This window comes from Lingula anatina, chromosome 2 (genome assembly GCF_051362555.1).
Source record: "Lingula anatina isolate TDL-2025a chromosome 2, LinAna3.0, whole genome shotgun sequence".
NCBI lineage: Eukaryota > Metazoa > Brachiopoda > Lingulata > Lingulida > Lingulidae > Lingula > Lingula anatina.
In genome coordinates this window covers 4,516,048-4,536,072 of record NC_141768.1, presented here as the reverse complement: position 1 = coordinate 4,536,072, position 20,025 = coordinate 4,516,048, and the positions used below count along the sequence as shown (strand labels likewise).

The following is a 20,025-nucleotide window of genomic DNA, read 5'->3' as shown; positions in this document are numbered from 1 at the left end:
AGTCAGTAACCCCTAGATGAAATCCAAAGATATAAATAATTGAAAGCGAAATTGAAAGATGTTAAGTAAACAGAATTTATTTGAGCAGAACAAATTCAAAGGGAGAGTTTCCAGACAACTTTATTTCAATGACAAAAGCATGCATGACAAAAATGAAGATAGATTGGATAATATGAACCGGGGTGACAAAGGTGATTCATAAGAGATTAGAGGGGCTTCTCATTATGTGCTCTATTGCTAGTAATAATAGGGGTACAGGTTGGCTGGGCCCTTTGATTACTTCAAAGTCGCAGGGTCTGGTTCACAAAGCCCTCATGATGGGTTGTAAACGTGTAACCCTACACGTCTTTCCATCTAACCTGTCATTTTGTGTGTCACTAATCAGACTCGCGCATACATTGATGCTCAGAGAAGTCTTCAGTTTCTCATGTATGAAGACGCTCACCTGGAGAAGGTAAGATAAGATAAGCTTATTTACTTATGTGAATTTTTAAAATCTTTTTTTTTTTAAATATCTAGAAGTTAATATTTCCAGGTATATGCCCCATTACACTGACATAGGTTTTCTTTTTAAATTATTTTTGAGTCAAGTAGTTCCTGGTGGAAAAAGAATTAAATGGTACATTTGGTTGGAATTTTTTTCTCAACATTTCATAGGTGATTATTTTCTGGATAGCACATGAGCTCAAAAAACTGATGTTGTAGTGTTGAGCTCGGGCTGTTTTTTTTTTAATTTAATTGAATCATTATTAAATTCAAGCAGTTAAATAAACATATAACTACTTGGAGTTTCAAAGTCTAAATTTTGAACTTGTTTTTATGCCAAAATTGTCCATGATAAACACCCAACAGGGATAACAAATGTTCATTTTGGCCAAAAAATTAATTTTCCTGGGGTAAACAGCAATTTTCCCATACTTACCAATGGCTAATGAATCCATTTCTACATTCAAAGTTAGTCCCTGTTTTTTTTTTTTTTTTTTCTAAAAAGTTTGTTTTTTGTAATAATCTCTGAATAAGATATTATTACAGAGTATAGCCATCTATGGAGGTCACGTGGGTAGATGACGAGCACATTATTTCAGATTTATTGCTATAAGTCGTTTTTGTGGTGAAATAGAATATATTATATTTCTATGAGTTTACAATGTATTTGTGGTGAAATATAGATCTCATACGAAGAGTTATTATCCCTTTAACTCCTCTACAAGCATCTTGCCCTAAAAAAAACAATTAATTGTATGACAAAAGGATATCAGTCATGTGGTTTTGAGTATTTTGGAATGTTAAAAATGTCTGTTATTACAAATAGGTTTAAAGTAAAAATATTGGCCTCCTTCTTTAGATAACTAGGACAAGGCAGCTTTTGTTGTGTGTGGTATCAGTGTCAAGTATAAAGTTTATTGCAGGTGTTTGCTACAGCTATTTTTTCTTACCTGAGCCGAGGGTGAAGACCCTGTATCAAATTAACAGACAGGTTCTTGTGCAGGGCTCCTTCTGAAAAAGTCTGAACTTGTAGGACCCAACAGAGCATTAATCTGCCTCTATTCCATAAAAGAAAGAGCCAAAGATATATTTTCTACCTCTAAATTGTACCCTGGATGGAAAGTCAATCCGCCGAACTTAAAGTTTATTGAGCCAGGTAAGAGACTTAACTGAACAAGAATATGCAGAGTTGTTACAGGAATGTATACCATGTCTTGAAAAATATGAAAGGGCACTATTTTTAGGGATTTTAAGGAACAAGGACAGAATATAAATGTTACAATAAAGCATTTTCTATGCATTTTCAATCATCAATTTCCACCATTATCTCACTTAAACAAGAATGATGTGATGTTACACATGTATTAATTGTGATCAACTATGCATTTCATTTTCCTCTCCAGCAATCTTGCCATTAAAAAGACATTAAACAGGGTTTTCTTGTGTTAAAACTACCCTCTTTCCAGGAAGATTTGTCAATAAAAGGCACTTCATCTTTGTTATTAATTAAATTTCCTCCACCAAGTAAAATTGCAAGAAAGACATTACACATAATTATTCACTGTTTCAAAGCGTAGAGATGAAGAATGCTTTAATTTCAGTTTGGAAGTTGGCAGTACTGGTAATAATTGATAGGATACAGAAAATTGTGGAGGATCCCCCCAAAATTGTGACATTGTTTCTGCATAATTGTGAAGATGATATCAGATGTCACGACACAATTATCGACCATGTCAGGTGTCACGATTTCTCTTCCATTACCTGGGAAATAAATGGCTGCCAGTTAATTATCAACTGAATTAGCATCTCTTACAAGGTGCATCCAGATTGCTACATCTTGTTATTTACATAAATGACCAGACTTTTACCAACTTAAGTGCATTACAAGTCAGCTGACTAGTAGGTCTTCATAGTGATTTATTGCTTATTTCACGGTGAAGATATTCATATGAGACATGTCAGTATTAGTAATTGATGGAATAGTCTTATTTCACGGTGAGGATATTTAATCAAGACATGTCAGCATTTGTAATGATGGAACAGTCTGCCAGGGAACTGTTCTTCCATTTCTTTTCATCTTCATAAACCAATCATTGGTCTTTGTACCTGCTATTGTACACTGCTGGGATTAAGAGGTTTCTACCATACAGTGTGACCAGCTTATTGTCATAAAGGGATTTTGTCAGTGATAATACAAATGAGTTCACTATTCAGCTTAAGTATTGCATAATAGTGCATTGACTTTTGAGCTTATAAATATCTTTGGCTATAAAGGTAGTTCCATAAAGGTACAGTACAGTTATAGATATGGTATGGCAATCATGACAGGTGTAGTATTTTCCTTGTACTTCAGTCCTCGTTTAAATTTGTTGCTATATTTCACTCTTCAGATGATCATTCTGTGGCACAGCATAGTTTACCTGTTGGGTGAGCTCAAAGATCGACTGACAGGAAGAGATGACAAAAACAAAGATGTCGAGAAGACAGACCAAAACCAGGAGCTTCATTCTTCACCAGAGACTGTTAATTGGGAGTTCCACTCACAAGAATTGTTACCACAGCAAACCAAACTTGAAAATGGAAATCCAGAATTTTGGCAACAAAAAGAAAAGGATAAAGAGACTCCAAACATATTAAAACATTTCCAGGACAATAAACTAGTGTTGGACAGCACTGTCTATCAAATGACTAGAGAAACACTGATCAACTTGGAAGATTTCAACTTCCATCTGATTGATTCGTGTGAGCAGAAATTTCAGTCTTCAAGGGTAGATCTATTTGAGACTTCAACCATATCTTCAGATGAACTGTCTGATGCAGAACTTAAGACCACATCTTTGAACGAAAGACAGCTCTTTTTGACACCAAAACTTACCACACCCATGTCTGCAGTGTCAATATCATTCACTGACAATAACAACTGTATGCTGTCAAACAATACCCCACTCAGTGTGGTTCCAGGGACTGTCCCAGGACTATTCTACCTGAAGCTAAATGATCCACCCAGGCTTGATCCCAAGTGGATCAAATTTTGTGAAAAAAAGGGAAATGAGGTTTTAGTGTCACCTACTTTACTTCAGGAATCTATTCACCACAGTTGCAGCCTGTTATCTGCATGCAGTAATTGTGCAAGTATTCAGAATCCCACACACTCACAAATGATGTGCTATGTGGGGCAGAATCACAATGGCAGTGGACTACAGTGTATCACTCACAGCCTCTGTGAGGAAGGAAGCTGGGTTCAGAGTCAGTTCCACTCTGATCTACTAACACTTGCTGTTCCATGTGAATCTTGGCCACAAGAGACGGACATATTCTGGCCCTGTAAAGAGGCCTTGGCCAAAGCCAGGGAGCTTGGCTGCCATATTGTACCAGCTAGATCTCAGAACAATAACAGCTCTTTGCTGTGGCGTTTCTGCTTTGACCTTCCATGTCAGACCATGATAAATTCTCTCTGTGAAGAGTGGAGACACAGCTTTGCTACTTTCAAAAAGCTCTGTCACGTTTATCTCATAGACACTGCCATGACTGACGAACTTGTAAGAAATCTCCTTTGCCACGTTGTCAGTGACGTTTCCAAAAGAAACTGTGAAAATGACACAGACAAACTGGGACTACTCATCAAAAAACTTATGCAGTGTTTAAAGACCCAAAGTTGCCCATCCTATTTCCTGCCAGAATACAACATGTTGAAGTCCTGGTCAAGCAATGACAGGACCCTAGCGTACCAAGGCGCCCTAGAGCTCCAGTACAGCATCCAGTGCCCAGATATCATGGGGTATATATCAGAGGGATCAGAGTGTGGATCCCAAAGAAGTCACCTACCCTACCTGCCCAGCAACATCACCCTCACCTGGCTGGAAGCATTGGCAGCCTTTAACCAGATTTCCAACTTTGTCCCAGAAAACTTCAGCGAAAGACAGGTTGAGAAATTATTCATGCAGGGAGAGATCATTCCGCTCCAGCTGGTTGAAGCCGTCATCCATTACGTGAGAACTGATGGGAAGTTTCCTCTCCCCCTCTGTCTGCACACACCACAAAGGCAACAGTTCTTAAATTTCATTAAAGCAAGTGTTCCAGGTTCTGAGGCTAAACTCTTTGCTGAGAAAACCAAACTTTTACAAGGTTTCCTCTGTTTACAGTATGCCATTCTCGAGAGAATGGAAGAATATTTCAATGAGCACCCTGAGGAAGCCGTTACTATCGAGTACGAATAAATGAAATTAATAAGTGTAGGGTGTAAGTGTATATGAATATAATGTATTTTAATAAAAGGCATATCTTAAAAGACATATTAGGCATAGTATAATTTATTTATCATTAAGTGATACTGTCTCACAAATGATTTTTTTTTCACTATGAGATTACAAATGTCCAATAATTGTAAACTGATGTTCAATAATTCCAGAAGACTATTAAGGCTCAATATACAAAAGAGAAAATACAAGGCACAGTACCCTCAATCATTTTAAATTGCATTTTATATAAATATGGAATTGTTTAAAATGGTATTTATGTATAATAGTTAACACTAAAAGGTACAAGTCAAGAATGATATTACATGACTGAATTAGCGAGTTTCTTTTTTTTTTCTACAACTTTTCCAAGTAAAACTGATTTAGCAGCTTTTTTACAAGATATATCAGAACAAGTAAGCCAGAAATTTGAAAGGTTGATATAAATTCTTCACTGCCATGAAAAATACTCCTCTCTGGTTATGTATTCTGACCATTTGTTAATAAATCTTTTAATGCATTAAAACAGGTTTTCTTTGTCTTTGTTGATACTGCTGCTTTAAACCATGTCTCTCACATAAGAGTTAATCCATTCAATAATTAATAGCATCCACATATATCACCAAGCTTAAGGTGTTCACACCAGATAGAACCGCCAGTAATGCTGTCTCAAACTGCCATTCAATGGCAAAGGCAAATGCAGGTTTCTTTTTTACAGAGGCAGGAAGAACTTGCCAACTTCAGTCCATCTCAGTCATGAAAGACTGCCATTCTGTACTGAGGCCCTTTGAAAAGCTGCAATATTTTCAAGCAGATATGTTCTGAAATTAAATGAATATTACATCTAGTAAATAATGCTATACAAATGTACAACTAACTGCTTGGAGGCTGTTAAAGTAACCATGGATAATTTCAATGCCCATCATTGCAATGTCAAATACATAGATATCATGGTCTAACTTCAAACAAGACTGCACAAAATACACAATACCACGCCACTTTCCACAGAGGCAGTCCAATTTAGGCAGTCTATGTTTGCATACGTACTGTAAGAAAAAAGGCTTTGGGCTTTGTCAAAGTAAAATCTGACCTATAATGCACAAAACTACTGGCAATAGGCAGACCCGAAACATGGTCTAATAACGTTAAGAAATGGTAAGATACTCCAAGAGCTAAATATGATCACCACAGATTATGTACAGTGGTTTTAAGTGAAAAAAGGCCATTTGCAACAGTAAGATGTTCCTATAACTACAGCAGCTGAATACTGAGCATCATCATCATCATCATACTGGAGTAACATCAATACATTGTACAATCATGGCAGCTAGTACAGTAGAAACATGCTACAGCACAAACACATTTCTTTTAGTAAAAGATAAATCTTTGAGTGTTAAAAGTTATTTATTCTAAGATGAAAATGTCATATGTCAAAAATTCCTTTAAAGCTGCAGTGCTGTATTTTCTAACTGCCTATGCATTTTTTTTAAATACAAGAAAACAAAAATTATAATTTCTGCAAATGAAAGACTAATGCAATATGAATCTTACCTGACTCTTTCTACCATTTCATTCCCAGACCACCTTGGACTATAGGGGTACTCCCTGGTCACTTTACTGTATGGTCTTCCCCCGGACTCATGGTAGACTGATTGTACAGTGAGAGAGGGACTGTCCACTGGGAAGTACAGGGGTAACTCGACTGAAAACAGAAGTATAAGGGATAGAAATCCATACAAGTATCTGCTAGCCAAACTGCCCAAGTCTATAAACATACAACTTAACAATAATCATTATTATCATCCTATCTGTAAAATTCAGTAGCTAGGATGATAGTACATGACAGCGACTAGGGTGTAATTACGCATTTCTATTATGGATTACACCATTTAAAGATTTTTTCCTCTTTGTATACAGGGGATCTGTAACACAAGGTTCAGTTTTTTCTTAAACAATTATAAGTCCTCACCAAAGTCACTTATGGCGAATAATAAATGACAATATTATAATTACATAAATGATAAGTGATGAGCTTACTGTGCACTATGAAAAAGAAATCATTCCATTCCAGTAGAAATGAAATCTTGAAAAAGCTTTCAGCATCATATTCTATAATTGACCTGAAATATACAATGTCACCAATAACACAAATGGATTTTTGTATACATAACAACTTCATGAAGGTAAAACCTTCAGGTTTGTTTCAACAAATATAAAGGATATTTGCCTTAGTTTTAACATGGTTACACAACCAACCAAATTTGTGCAAGCACAGACTCTAAGATAAAAAGTACATGTTTTCAAATGAACAACTCCACTGGTATTACGTAATATACCTTCCAAATGCACTAAGGCAAGCTGCTACATATTCTTTCCTTCTGTCATGTCCTTGTACAATCTGATCAACCTGGAAAACAAAACTTTTCTTTATTTTTATCTTCAGCAATTGCCATATCTCCAGTACTTATTCTGGCATAAGTGGTCATATTGTGGAAATACTTATAAATGAACAGATTTTCAGATAAGTTATTTATAATACCTTATTTTTCAACAACTCTCTAACATTTGGCACATAATCAATCAGGCAACCTCCACTTGGGAAAGCAGGAATTCTAAGGTTAGCTGCACCACCGAGGGCACTGGGAATATATAAATAACTTAGAGATATTTATATATATCAAACTCCATCAGGCAATGCAGTAAAAACTGATGAAATATAATTTAATAAATGTTGTAAGAACTTTCAAAATATCATTAAAATGTTTGTGTTCAAAATAATCAATTTCTTCTTTAATCCTATTATTCCAAGCACAATATTTACTTCAAAAGTCAAGTTAAACTACGACTTGTGAACCACAAAATTGTATAATGAATTAATTCAATTTACTTATTTATTAATTCAACTGAGTTACTTACTGTTCCACTCTGGGTGACAAGTACAACTGTGGTAAGACCTTCCCTCCGTCTGGGTACTGGAATGTTACCAACAGGACTGCAGAGTCTTCACCAGGACTGCACTGGAAGTGGAAATTATCATGTCAAATTGAACAAACTTGACAGTTATATTATTCTCTGAAACTCCAAAAACCAGTATGTACTGTATAGTGTTACTGAACCTCTCCAAGATAATCAACTTGAATAATGTGAGTTCCATATCACCTGGTGAACAACCACAACTCTTAGATAAAGTTAAAGTTATGCACACCTCTCCAATTACATAGTAATCTGTGTCTGTTTAACGACACTCCTCACAAATATAAATTGAAAGCACTTTCCCATAATTTCTCTACACCACTTAAATAAAATATATGACCAAGGCTTTTGAAATGCTGAACATTTATTAAAATAACATTAAAATATAACGAGTTTTTAGATATATATATGAAGTTTTCAACAGGAACGATGGTATCATTTTATCAACAATTCTTTGTAAGGTGTATTTTGCTTGCATTTAGCAATCATGCTTCATAACATAAATATATACATACTCCTATAAGGTAGGGTGGTATTTTGGAGAAATCTACATCCAACCTCATCAGAAAATTGATAGGGCCTAGTCTCTGAAATATATAAGGATTACAGCATAAACATGCATTTTATATAATTCAACAGTTTTTCTGAAAAAAAATAAAAACACATTTAAATAATTTACTTTCCTGGTATAAGTATCGTGCTGTTAGTAGGGTTATAAAATTTGCATTAATACTCTTCATACATGAATCAAAGTAAATTAAGTGATATTAAGTTGGTGGTATTTTTTTTTAATGTGGTGCAAGATAATGAAACATATCAACTTTCTTGAATAGAAATGTAGCAGTTCTTGAATGTCGACAGCCTGAGAATAAACCACTACTTAAACATCCATTATTTTGTCTGCTTGCAGTCAGACTTCAAAAGGGAAAAATAAATATAACAACAGCATCCTCATTGTGACATGTTGGTAACAAAAGCTATCAACAAAAGAACTATTCAGTATTTCTACTGAAATTACACAAATGATAATTTTCATATGTATAATTAACACAGCTGACACATTTAATCCACGACACTTACATTGCCCTTTTTATTGACCCAAACTTCCACATTCTCTGGACTAAAGTTATCCTGCTCCATCAAAGCATTATATTCCCACTGCAGTCTGGCATTCTCATCCTTCAGAGACTGGTGATATTTTTTGTATTCTTCCAACAGTTCTTGTATGACCAGAAAAAGAGACCTGGGATTTGTATTGTCCCAATTGGCTAAATGCTGAAATTGGAGAAGAGATAACAAATTCAGTCTTTAGAAAATAAATTCTAGAAATAGATTCATTTACCAAGGTTAAAAACTAAAAATAAATTAAGGTGCTTGTTCTGTACCATATATTTGTGAATAGCCATTAGTCATTTAATATGCTCAGTAACATATATAGTGGGAAACTGAACAATAACATACAATATAAATGTGAAATATACATATGGTTACTGAAGTTATCAACTATCAAAACTTCTAAAATTAAGTTAAACCTTAAATACTATAATATACTTCTAAAGACAAACTTTTTTAAGGAGAGCATAAAATCTACACTTCATCTCTGTGTATCAACTTACACTTATATTTTCAATTTGTGGCCAAAAGTCCTTGTCTTCTGCACTAAAAAGGAAATCTGGTGGATCATCTGGAGAACAACTGTTGAATATAATCTCCCCTAAAATAAAGTAACATGTACAGCCATGTAATTTTTACCTCGTTCTCCTCCAAAACTGGTTCCCTTTACAGAAATGTGAGACTTGAGGTCACAGGTAAGCAAAATATTGGGCAAATATCTGGGCAGAGCCACTAGGTGACCATCATTATACAGTTGTGTGCACCTATATCTTTCATGTGTTAGCACTCCCATTTACCTTTTCTGATATGCTATATGTGATTATATTTGATGCTCCATACTCACACGTGAGAGAATTTCCAGCATAGGGAATAACCACTTTAAATCTATCACCACATGGTATGTTGGTCAGAGATGGAGCCCTTGAAGAAAAAGGCGTAGCAGTCAGGATGAAATTTTAAAAAAGAAATTATTCAAAAATGTTTTTCATTACCTAGGGTTTACATAAGTGATTTCTTTTATTCAGAAAATTAGTCAAGCACATGATTTACATATATTGGAGCTCACGGTGTCTGAAATGTATCACTTAATGCCAGTCAGTGACACAGTGACAAAGACATCATAATGATTGAGAAAAATTGAAAGGATGTGATGTATCTCAGTCTCCCTTGGACAGATAGATTTTCTTACCCTGATTTTATGTCTGTTACTCGCACAGACCCAGCACATATTCCAACTTTTCCTTCAGTCAGGAGAGATTCTACGAATGTTGCAATCTTTGGGGCAAAAATATTGGGTAAATTAGTACCCATGGCAAATAAATTTCAAAAATAATCCTCACATATCACATCCCATCTAATAAACGGAAGCGGAAATCAAAATGTCAAAAGGGTAAGTAATTGATGTCGATACTGCAACCTAACACGATGTTCGCTACAAACATGGGACGTGAAGCAGTTCTTCGTTTACACTCTCCTATTCATTTTTCGTTGTGCAGACGGTGTATGGTAAGCCTGATTTACTTAACTCTAACGTAGCTGTTTTGCATTATCTTTTTGTTAAAGATTAGTTCACTCTTACTTGTAGTAGAATCTACGGCTCCTTACTCCAAAAAACGTTGCTCCATTTTACACTTACAGTACTTAGCGTGTCTTACACATTACAGTTTAGGGACATTTAATGTCACTTCATTTTCAGGCATACTTCTCCAATGAAGAACCTTCTCCCACCATCACTGTCCCACAGCCTTTGGTGAAGAAGATCCAGAAAGCTCTGATTAGAAAGGAAGTAGAGCGGATTGAAAAAATGAACGAAAAGTAAGCAATGTAGGTTGTTGAAGAGAATCCATACATATATTCATACTGGTATTTCAGTATGAAACTAACATGATCCTATTGTTTTAAATCCTTATTTACTCCTGTGCATACTGTATGATTTATTATTTTAGATATATTATTTGAGGCCATGTATATATGGAGTATCTGCATTTATGAATTATACATGTATGTATCTATTACATTTGAATTTGAACCTTAAATGATGAAGAAAAATCTCATCATTATCAGTGAAAACAATTATCTGTAAATGTACATGGAATTGATTCCCACTGCCATACTCACATGGCTTGCAATCGCCTAGCTATATCCTCTTTTTATGTACAGACACAGATGTGTCTGTACATATAGCCATCATCTGCGTCTGTCGTCGCCGTCGCCGTCGTTGCCGTCGTCGCCGTGCACTTTTACCGATAACACGATAAGTGCAAAACTGTTTTTTCTTTTGGCTTGAAACTTACAGAACTGATTAATATTCATAATACGCAGGTCAAGTTCGAAAATCAGCATGATCGGGTCACTTATAGGGAATTTATGCTGTTTTTTCACTTTTTTCAGCATATATGCAGCACCGATAACACGATAAGTGGAAAACCATTTTACCTTTTGACTTGAAACTTACAGAACTGATGAATATTCATAATACGCAGGTCAAGTTCGAAAATCAGCATGATCGGGTCACTTTTAGGGAATTTATGCTGTTTTTTCACTTTTTTCAGCATATATGCAGCACCGATAACACGATAAGTGGAAAACCATTTTACCTTTTGACTTGAAACTTACAGAACTGATGAATATTCATAATACGCAGGTCAAGTTCGAAAATCAGCATGATTGGGCTATTTTGAGGGAATTTATGCTGTTTTTTCACTAGTTTCAATATAAATGCAACACTGATAACACAATATAAGAAAAAGGGATTGGCCAATTGTAATTATACTCACAGGAGTGGTCAATCTTACTAAAACGCAGGTTGAGTTCGAAAATCAACATAATCGGGCCATTATTTTAGAAGTTATACTGTTTTTTTCACATTTCCTCAGATTCAATTCTTAAGCATGTTAACAGTCTCATTATTTAACTAATAAGATGCCTAAAAGTGTTTGTTTGATATTTCCTGCATCTTTACAACATTGTTAGTTGATTATGTAAAAAACATGGTAAACTTGTTATCATGTATTGTGTAATAAAGTGTCAAAAATGGAAATAAACTCATATCATTGCAGTTTGTCAGATTCAATCATCCACTATGTTCAGAATCTCAGAATGGAGGAAATTGGACATTTAACACTGTTCTATTGATACTTTTCCCATCTCATCAATTTTTTTAGTTGGTCATATAAAAATGGCAGTAAAATGTTTATTTTGTTTTATGTTAAAAAAGTGTTAAAAATGGAAATAAACCCATTTCAGAACAGTGCTGTCTTGTTTACATTTTGGCATTTTCAAGGCGTGACTTTGAAGTTCCATGGGCCTGAAGACCTTTGCTAGTCACATTTTCTGAATATCTGTGATACAAATATTTTATAATTAAAAATTGATGGTCATTAAGCTGTTAAACATTATGTAATATTGCATCAAAATTTGAAGAAACCCCTATTTTGGGCACTGCTTCCATGATGACCATTTAAGGAAAATCATGTTACTTACTGTTCTCAAACTTACAGGAAAGAAACATGGGACTAAAATACAGCTTCAGTAGGCAATGCAGTCTGTTTGGTATTTTTTTTTTGGCAGTTAAACAGTTTTTTTGTGAAAATTTAATTTTTCACATATTGGCATTTTCAAGGTGTGACTTTAAAGTTCCATGATCTTGAAAACTTTTGCTTGTCACATTTTCTGAATGTCCATGTTACTAATATTTTATTAATAACATTTGATTGTCATTATGCTGTTAAACATTATTTAATGTTGTATCAAAATTTGAAGAAACCCCTATTTTGGGCACTGCTCCTATGATGACCATTTAAGGGAAATCATGTCACTTACTGTTCTCAAACTTATAGGAAAGAAACATGGGACTAAAAAACAGCTTCAATAGGCAACGCAGTCTGTTTGGTAAATTTTTCTGGCAATTTAACAGTTTTTTGTGAAAATTTAATTTTTCACTTATTTGCATCTTTATTTTCTGTTCTTTGTCTGTACATTTGTTCTTATTCTGGCACTTTCTAAGTATAAACTTGAACTCTGATGGGCCTGAAGCCTTATGCTTTTACTTTTGTTGGTGTTACCTGTTGTGCATAATTAAAATTTGATGTTGACTGTGCAGTTAAACATAATGTATTATTGCATCAGAATTGGTAGTCTCCTATTTTGTGCATTATAGTTTTGTGCTTTTCTTAAGATGTGACTTATGGGCCTGAAAGACCTTTGAGAGGGTCAGTCTATAAATTTCCCTTGGGTATCACTTAGCTAGTTATAAAGTCATTTGCCTAATTAATAGGTTATTAAATGAGATTACATAAAGCACACTTGTTGATATTTCCCTGTAAACTGCCAAAGGTTAAGCTCTCTGCTAGATTAATAATAAGGAAGCAGTGATAATTATGCAGGTAATTATATATATATATATATATATATATATATATTTATATATATATCAAACTCGAAGATTAAAAGTTTGAATAGCAGCTTCATTGGAATTATATTTACCTCAGGCTCTGCCAAGGAGGTTATATTTTCACCCCTGTTTGTTTGTCATCAACATAACTCAAAAGTTATGGATGGATTTTGCTGAAATTTTCAGGAACTGTCAGAAGTGGGCCAAAGAGGACAATGATTAGTTTTTAGTGGTGGTCTGGCTCAATAATCAATCAATAATCAATAATAATCAACAATTGCTGCCTTGGCAGAGGTCTGCACTCTTGGAGTGCTTTTCTAGTTTTGTTATGTTTTCCTTTATAATTTTTCTCAAACACTTGCATTTGTGACTTTTAACTCTCATCCGCCTGAGGCTCTGCACATTTTCTGTATTTCCACATAAGCAGTTGTATTGTTTTTTATGTCTTTAAATATTATGTAATATTATTTTATGCACTGTCATCATTTTTCAAATATTGAGACTTTCCTCATGTGACTTTGGTCTCTCATGGTCCTGAAACTGTAATCATATTGAAAGGGTGGATTGAGACCATCTTCTGGGTCTTCCGGAAGACAGTCAGGTTATTAAGTTTATATTGACTGGTATCTTTTTTTTCTGTTGGAAGACCATCAAAATGGAAGATGGATCAACATAGATACTTTGGAATACTGTCAGAAAATATCTCAGGGTCCGCTCCTGTTATTGACCATGTTACCTGTTGTGCATGATTAAAATTCAGTGTTGACTGACAGTGCTATTATAAGCATTATTTATTATTGCATCAAAATTGACAAAATGACCTATTTTGCATCTTTATTTTCTGTTTTTTGTCTGTACATTTGACAGCTTTGCTGCCTTGTTTATCTAAGACTTAGGCCTAAGGGTCCACTGATCATCAAGTGCAAGAGAAAAGCCTACAATCACTACACTGGGGAGGCATTCTCAAAGTTTAAACCAGAACTGTTGGCTTCACATGGATGGAAGCATCACAAGTCTGTGGGTGACTATTTTGTCATAAATGGAAAAAGACCAGTAAGTTTGATACTAGTACTTTTATAAAGAGATATATACAGAATAACTTATATTAATACAGCTGATCGATAAATGTGAACAAGTAGACACATGAAGGAGCACTAGAAAAAAGTTGAACTTTACTGTTAATTGTGGAAAAAAATGTGGAATGGCAGAGCCAACTGCATTAAGATATTGATAATGTCATGTATGTTGCTGTGTACGTACCACTTTACAAATGTAACCTTTTTTTTTATTAAATTGTGTTATTGAAATAATCTCACTTTGTAGAACCCTGCACTCCAAAGTGGCTTAAAATTTGAAGACTTTGGTCTCCATGAAGCAATTACGAAAAGTTTGCATAGCATGAACATAAAGGAGCCCACCCACATACAGGTATATGTAAGCCCACCCACATACAGGTATATGTAAGCCCATCCACATACAGGTATATGTAAGCCCACCCACATACAGGTATATGTAAGCCCACCCACATACAGGTATATGTAAGCCCATCCACATGCAGTTATATGTAAGCCCACCCACATACAGGTATATGTAAGCCCACCCACATACAGGTATATGTAAGCCCACCCACGTACAGGTATATGTAAGACTGGCATGGGGAAACTTCTACTGTCTTCAGCAGCAGTTTCAGAAGGGGGGTTCTTTTCCTGAAAAAGTGGACCTTTTCCCATAAAAACTTCATGTACCTAGATCAAATTTTACCCAGACTGGACCTTTTCCCAGCAAAAGGGGTGGTTCTTTCGAACCTTCCGAACCCCCCCCACCTGGCTACAGGCCTGTTCAGTCAATTTCAAACCCTATTCTTCAAAGTATGAAGCTGAATTACATAAACTTGGCAGTAAAGGACAGTTGCAGATAAGAAATTTAAGATTTTTAGGTACTGATACACATAGTTTAAGAAACTGTGGTATTTATTTATTAGCATTACATATGTTGATAACCTCACACCAACATGAAAGTACATGTTTGAATTTTTTTTAATAATCCAAATTGTGCACCAATGGATATTAATGGCATTTAATTCAGATTGAGAATTCTGATACAGTTTTGTTTGAGTTTTGATTACAATATTGAGATTCTAGATAACCTAGTACATGAAATACATTGGAGGTACAATTTTGCAATCTACTTTTTTAAGGCTCTAACAATCCCAGAGATGCTAAACAATAACAACGTGATATGTGCTGCAGAAACAGGTATGAAACTTTGATTTGCATTTTTGATAAAGTAATTTCATTGTGCAATAGTTACATTGTGTATGATATAAATAAACTTTCTTTAAAATCTGATGTTATTATTGACTCATAGAAATACAGTAGCTGCCATTCTTCTTCTCAATTTTTCTTATATATAATGTTTTTTCCTCTCGCCTTTTTTCTAGGGAGTGGGAAGACTCTTGCGTATCTGCTACCCATCCTTCACATGCTGAAAATTAATCCATTTGATGGGCTCGACCAACGCCCAAACTGTCCACGAAGTGTAATAGTTGTTCCAGCAAGAGAGCTGGTGGATCAGGTTTATGTGAGTTATTTCAAACATTCTAGGGTATGATGTGCATTAAGTTTAACTGGACATAGCAGAAAATGTTTGTAAATTATAGTCAGATTGATACAGATTCTACCAAGAGTTTTTTTCTTGCCTGTTCAGAGATTGACATATCACAGAGCATGAGAAGTTATCATGTTTTTTTAAAAGCTGATTTTCTCCAAATGGATTTAGTAATTGATGATTTAGGAAATGAAAATGTTTTGAAAAGGATATCAGATTGACTAAAGGTTAAGTAATCACAAGTTTATAATGTTATTTTTTCAATGTTTATTTCAGTATGTTGCACGTAGAATAATGGATAATTTACATCTCTCGGTGCTTGCTTTGAGTGGTGGACATAAAGCAAAGGTACTGCACTACTTCAGAGTTGTTACAAAATCTAATCTGAAAAGAACAAACTGTCATGTAGTTCAAGTAGTGTTAATATTATTTAAAGTACCAGAGAGTATAATGTAAAAAACTTCTGGCATATCATTATATTACTTTATTGTAATAACATTACTTTTTGCTGCAAATAACAACAATGAAAAAGAAATTTAAACAAGTAATTTTCACCTGGCATTAAAGATTTAGATTTTTTAAAGAAAATAACAATATAAATGAAACTCTTTACCATAAAGAGCTGTTTGTGTGATATGATAAATCAGTGAATTTTATTCCAGTTTTTCGAAAAAAAGGAAAAAGTAGATATGGTGGTAGGCACTCCTGGAACATTAATTTCAGCCATGAAAGAAGGTAAATTATGATCAAATTTTTATAACTAGAGGTCAAACTTTAGTTGTACATATATAAGATATTAAATGATCATGCATATAAAAGAATATAATTGTTATCACTGGATAGGCTGCTTCACATGTACTATACATATACTATAAATAAACTGTATGTACTATACATATACTATAAATAAAATGTATGTAATATACATATATATTTTATAGGTCATTTTGATTTGAGTGCAGCGGAGCACTTGGTTCTGGATGAAGGTGACACTCTACTGGATGATAGTTTCGCTACATTTGTCAGTCGCTTGTTCAAAAATATACAGGTATGATACAAACACACTGGCATCTTAATTGTTTCAGAAGTTCACAAAATGAAAGATTTTATTCAAAATTTTCCCAATAGAGTTATTGAACATTAGCTAGGTCAACAAAATTCCGTGTGAACACCCAGAGAGGAAATAATTTTATCATTACATCCTGTGTCTGTCTATTATTTGTTTGTTCACTTCAGTTTGGTTGTCCCTCTAAATTTTTTGCTCAACTGTTTGATATATCTTTATTATTGTTGCCCTTCCTTAAGGTTGGTCAGAGTGCCAGTGGTATGCTGGGGGCTGCACAGTTGGCCATAGTGGGAGCCACACTGCCCCGGGGACTGGATACAGTGTTAGAGGACATAGCTCCAGTAAGTGACCACCTGTCATGCACTATTCCTGACAGTCACTCTCCAGTTGGTCTCGTGTCATTAGAGATTTGTCTTGCCTCTCAACAAGGCTTGTGTTGGCAATCACACATTTTCTTTGCTGTTCTGACAATAATATAAAGGAAAATATGTTTCATTATTTTTGCAATGATTTACTGAAAATACTTATTTTCCTAATATTTAGAGTATGTTACTATAACTCTTAGTTGAAGTGTTCATTTTATGTCATAGGAAGGGTTCTTGAAGAAAAGAGCATTTTATATTAGCAGTTGAATAACATAGTAAAATATAAATAGTAAACGGCTATCAAAGAAATCAAATGCTTCTTCACTAGCAAGTTGTTTTTATTTTAATGACCTTGATTGATAACTGGAAGCTCTTGCATACAGAAAGAAGAGGTGCATCTTTTCTTTTATATTACAGATTGAAAGTTTTACCAAAGTGACTACAAAGCACTTGCACAAATTGATGCCTCATGTGCCACAGAAGTTTGTCAGACTTACACCCAAAAAGCAAGGAGGTTAGTTTTATACTGTATTTCTTCATTGATTAATTTTAAGTGTAAAAGAAACTTTGCACTGAAAGTATGCTATATGATGCACAGGGTTTTTTCTTTATCTTTAAACATTTATTTGATCTTATTTGTAAGATGAAGTGCCTTGAAAAAACAACTGAAGAAAATTGTTATTAACTTTGTTCAGCAATAACTCTTTCAGAATACATGCTGAAACTAGCCAGAGAGTTGCAGAGGAAAGAAGTTCCTGTAATGGTGTTCTGTAATAGCGTCAAGACATGCTACTGGCTGTCCAGGTTCCTCAAGGAGAATGGGGTGGAGTGCATGGAGTTGCATAAACAATTGGACAGAAAGGTGAAAAAGAAAATAAATTAAAGTAAACACTCCTGTTTTACAGTCAAAGTCTAAAGTAGAGTTTTTAATGCTGATCAATTTTTATATTTTAGGAAAGGGCAGGAAGATTTCAAAGATTTCGTAGAAGAGAATTCAACATCCTTATCTGCTCTGATATTGCCTCAAGGGGACTGGATACCACGTGGGTATGTTGAAATAATTCATCACCTGAAAAATTCCAGGGATTTTCATAAAATAATTTTATTATCGCATGATATCAGTTAATATAAAGACAATTGAGGATATTGTTTATGGTTATGAGATTGTCATTGTTAGGAAGAGTTGACCACTGCTCATTATCATTATCATTCTCCACTATCCATATCATAGTTGTCTATCTAGAGCTAAAAGAGCATCCTGCAATGAGAGGTATCAGATCAACAGTTTGAACTGTTGAAACAGTAATTGATATTAAATTTACACATATGTACAAATGCAGATGGGCAGTATTGGTGAATTCCTAGAAATATATTTCTATTAAATATGTGTGTATATTCTCCAAAAATCATCATTTACCAATTCGTGCTCAAGGTTCATAGATGAAGGATCAAAACATGCACCTCTGGTATAAACACCTTAGTGTCTTTATAATTAACTGTTTACCATATTTATTGATTTGAATTTTCCATAATTTTCAGGTTCAACATATAGTAAATTTTGACTTCCCGCGCTTCATGTCGGACTATATCCACCGTGTTGGGAGGGTTGGGCGAGTGGGCAGTGAACACCCTGGCTTTGTCACCAGTCTGGTCATCCATAACTGGGACGTGGAGCTGTTGTGGCAGATAGAGGTGAGCAGGTCTGGTTTGGAGACAAAATAATGAAAAAAAGTTCTTTGATATTTCCGACTATTTCTGATAGCAGACGGTAAGATAAAAGAGTCGGTGACAGGAGGCAAATTGGAAATTTGAAAAAAGTTAAATAAAGTTGAAGATTGTGTTGTCCAGTTAGGAAGAGAGATCAGAATTGACGAGTTTGGTTTGATATTTTAAAGGAAAGACACGATGTGTGTTTTAAACAATACTCTTTGAATATCGTGCATTGCGGGTCAACTTTATGATGCAGACAACCAAACTGGCTAGTTTGTTTTGCTTTTTTTTCTGTGGACTGCAAATTAAGTGGTTCACAATAAGTTGTGTTAAGAGGTGAAACAAATGTCATCAAAAGTTTGAAAAAACCCATTTTGCATCAATAGTTTGATTGTTTAATTTACATGAAATATGTGTATAAAAATATGCCTATAACATCTTAAGCTGCTGCTCGTTGGTTGTTTCTAGTCCTTTATCTAAAATTAAATTTGATTGAATTTGCAGACGGCTGTGCGTCAGATGGAACAGTTTCACAACGTGAATGCAAACATCAAGCGCAAACTCCAGGGGCGGCATGCAAGGAAAAAGGAGATAGAGGAGGCCATGGCGGGGAGATAAAACACCCGTAAAATTGTTACAGAGGAATTTTTTTATTTTAAAATTAAAAGATTATTCTAATCCAAGTGTAAAAATAAATACTGTGTGCTATCCAGAAACAATCCGTCAACAATTTGGTGTTCCTCTCGTTATAAGTTACCGGTGTGTGACGGTCATGACTGCAACAGCATTGTCTACGCTTCACCCCTGTCGTACGTTCTGCAGATTTAAAGCTACTGTGCTATTTAATAAACGCATTAGTTAATCAGGAGGTGTGTTTGTGGTTTGGTGTAATGTGAAAATTGTCATTTATAGAAAGTTAAATGCGTTATTGTGGTGTCATTGACATTCTTATGGTGGTTACTGACCATCTCTGTCGAGTTTCTAACTTGAAATAAAGAAATACCAGTGCATGGCTTATGACATGGGAACACTATGCTCTTTCCACTCTCGCAAAGGAGCAATTTTGAATATGTATAT

At 34.7% G+C, this 20,025-nt stretch overlaps 3 protein-coding genes across 5 annotated transcripts; 2 read left to right on the top strand and 1 right to left on the bottom strand.

The window, feature by feature from the left end:
- Positions 1-268: 268 nt before the first annotated feature.
- LOC106177224 (uncharacterized) lies at positions 269-5,251 on the top strand. Of its 3 annotated transcripts, XM_087004419.1 has the most exons (4): positions 269-454; positions 1,410-1,642; positions 2,088-2,481; positions 2,877-5,251. In XM_087004419.1, exon 4 carries the CDS (start codon positions 2,877-2,879, stop codon positions 4,701-4,703), a length of 1,827 nt encoding a protein of 608 aa, XP_086860545.1. In that variant the 5' UTR covers positions 269-454; positions 1,410-1,642; positions 2,088-2,481; the 3' UTR covers positions 4,704-5,251. The 3 variants fall into 3 exon arrangements, with proteins under 3 accessions (XP_086860545.1, XP_086860544.1, XP_013415398.2); XM_087004418.1 differs by lacking the exon at positions 2,088-2,481; XM_013559944.2 differs by lacking the exons at positions 1,410-1,642; positions 2,088-2,481 and having other exon boundaries at positions 270-454.
- LOC106177228 (BRISC and BRCA1-A complex member 2) lies at positions 4,781-10,168 on the bottom strand. The gene is made up of 11 exons (XM_013559947.3): positions 9,997-10,168; positions 9,652-9,728; positions 9,311-9,408; positions 8,775-8,969; positions 8,210-8,281; positions 7,638-7,738; positions 7,261-7,360; positions 7,058-7,128; positions 6,759-6,841; positions 6,273-6,423; positions 4,781-5,542 (listed from the first exon to the last, which is right to left on the bottom strand). Exons 1-11 carry the CDS (start codon positions 10,116-10,118, stop codon positions 5,476-5,478), a joined length of 1,137 nt encoding a protein of 378 aa, XP_013415401.1. The 5' UTR covers positions 10,119-10,168; the 3' UTR covers positions 4,781-5,475.
- Positions 10,169-10,188: 20 nt separating this feature from the next.
- LOC106177227 (putative ATP-dependent RNA helicase DDX28) lies at positions 10,189-19,976 on the top strand. The gene is made up of 15 exons (XM_087004420.1): positions 10,189-10,313; positions 10,504-10,622; positions 14,091-14,253; positions 14,524-14,628; positions 15,398-15,455; positions 15,641-15,780; positions 16,084-16,155; positions 16,470-16,542; positions 16,749-16,855; positions 17,113-17,214; positions 17,656-17,752; positions 17,949-18,100; positions 18,193-18,285; positions 18,778-18,930; positions 19,453-19,976. Exons 1-15 carry the CDS (start codon positions 10,209-10,211, stop codon positions 19,564-19,566), a joined length of 1,653 nt encoding a protein of 550 aa, XP_086860546.1. The 5' UTR covers positions 10,189-10,208; the 3' UTR covers positions 19,567-19,976.
- The last annotated feature ends 49 nt before the right edge of the window (positions 19,977-20,025 follow it).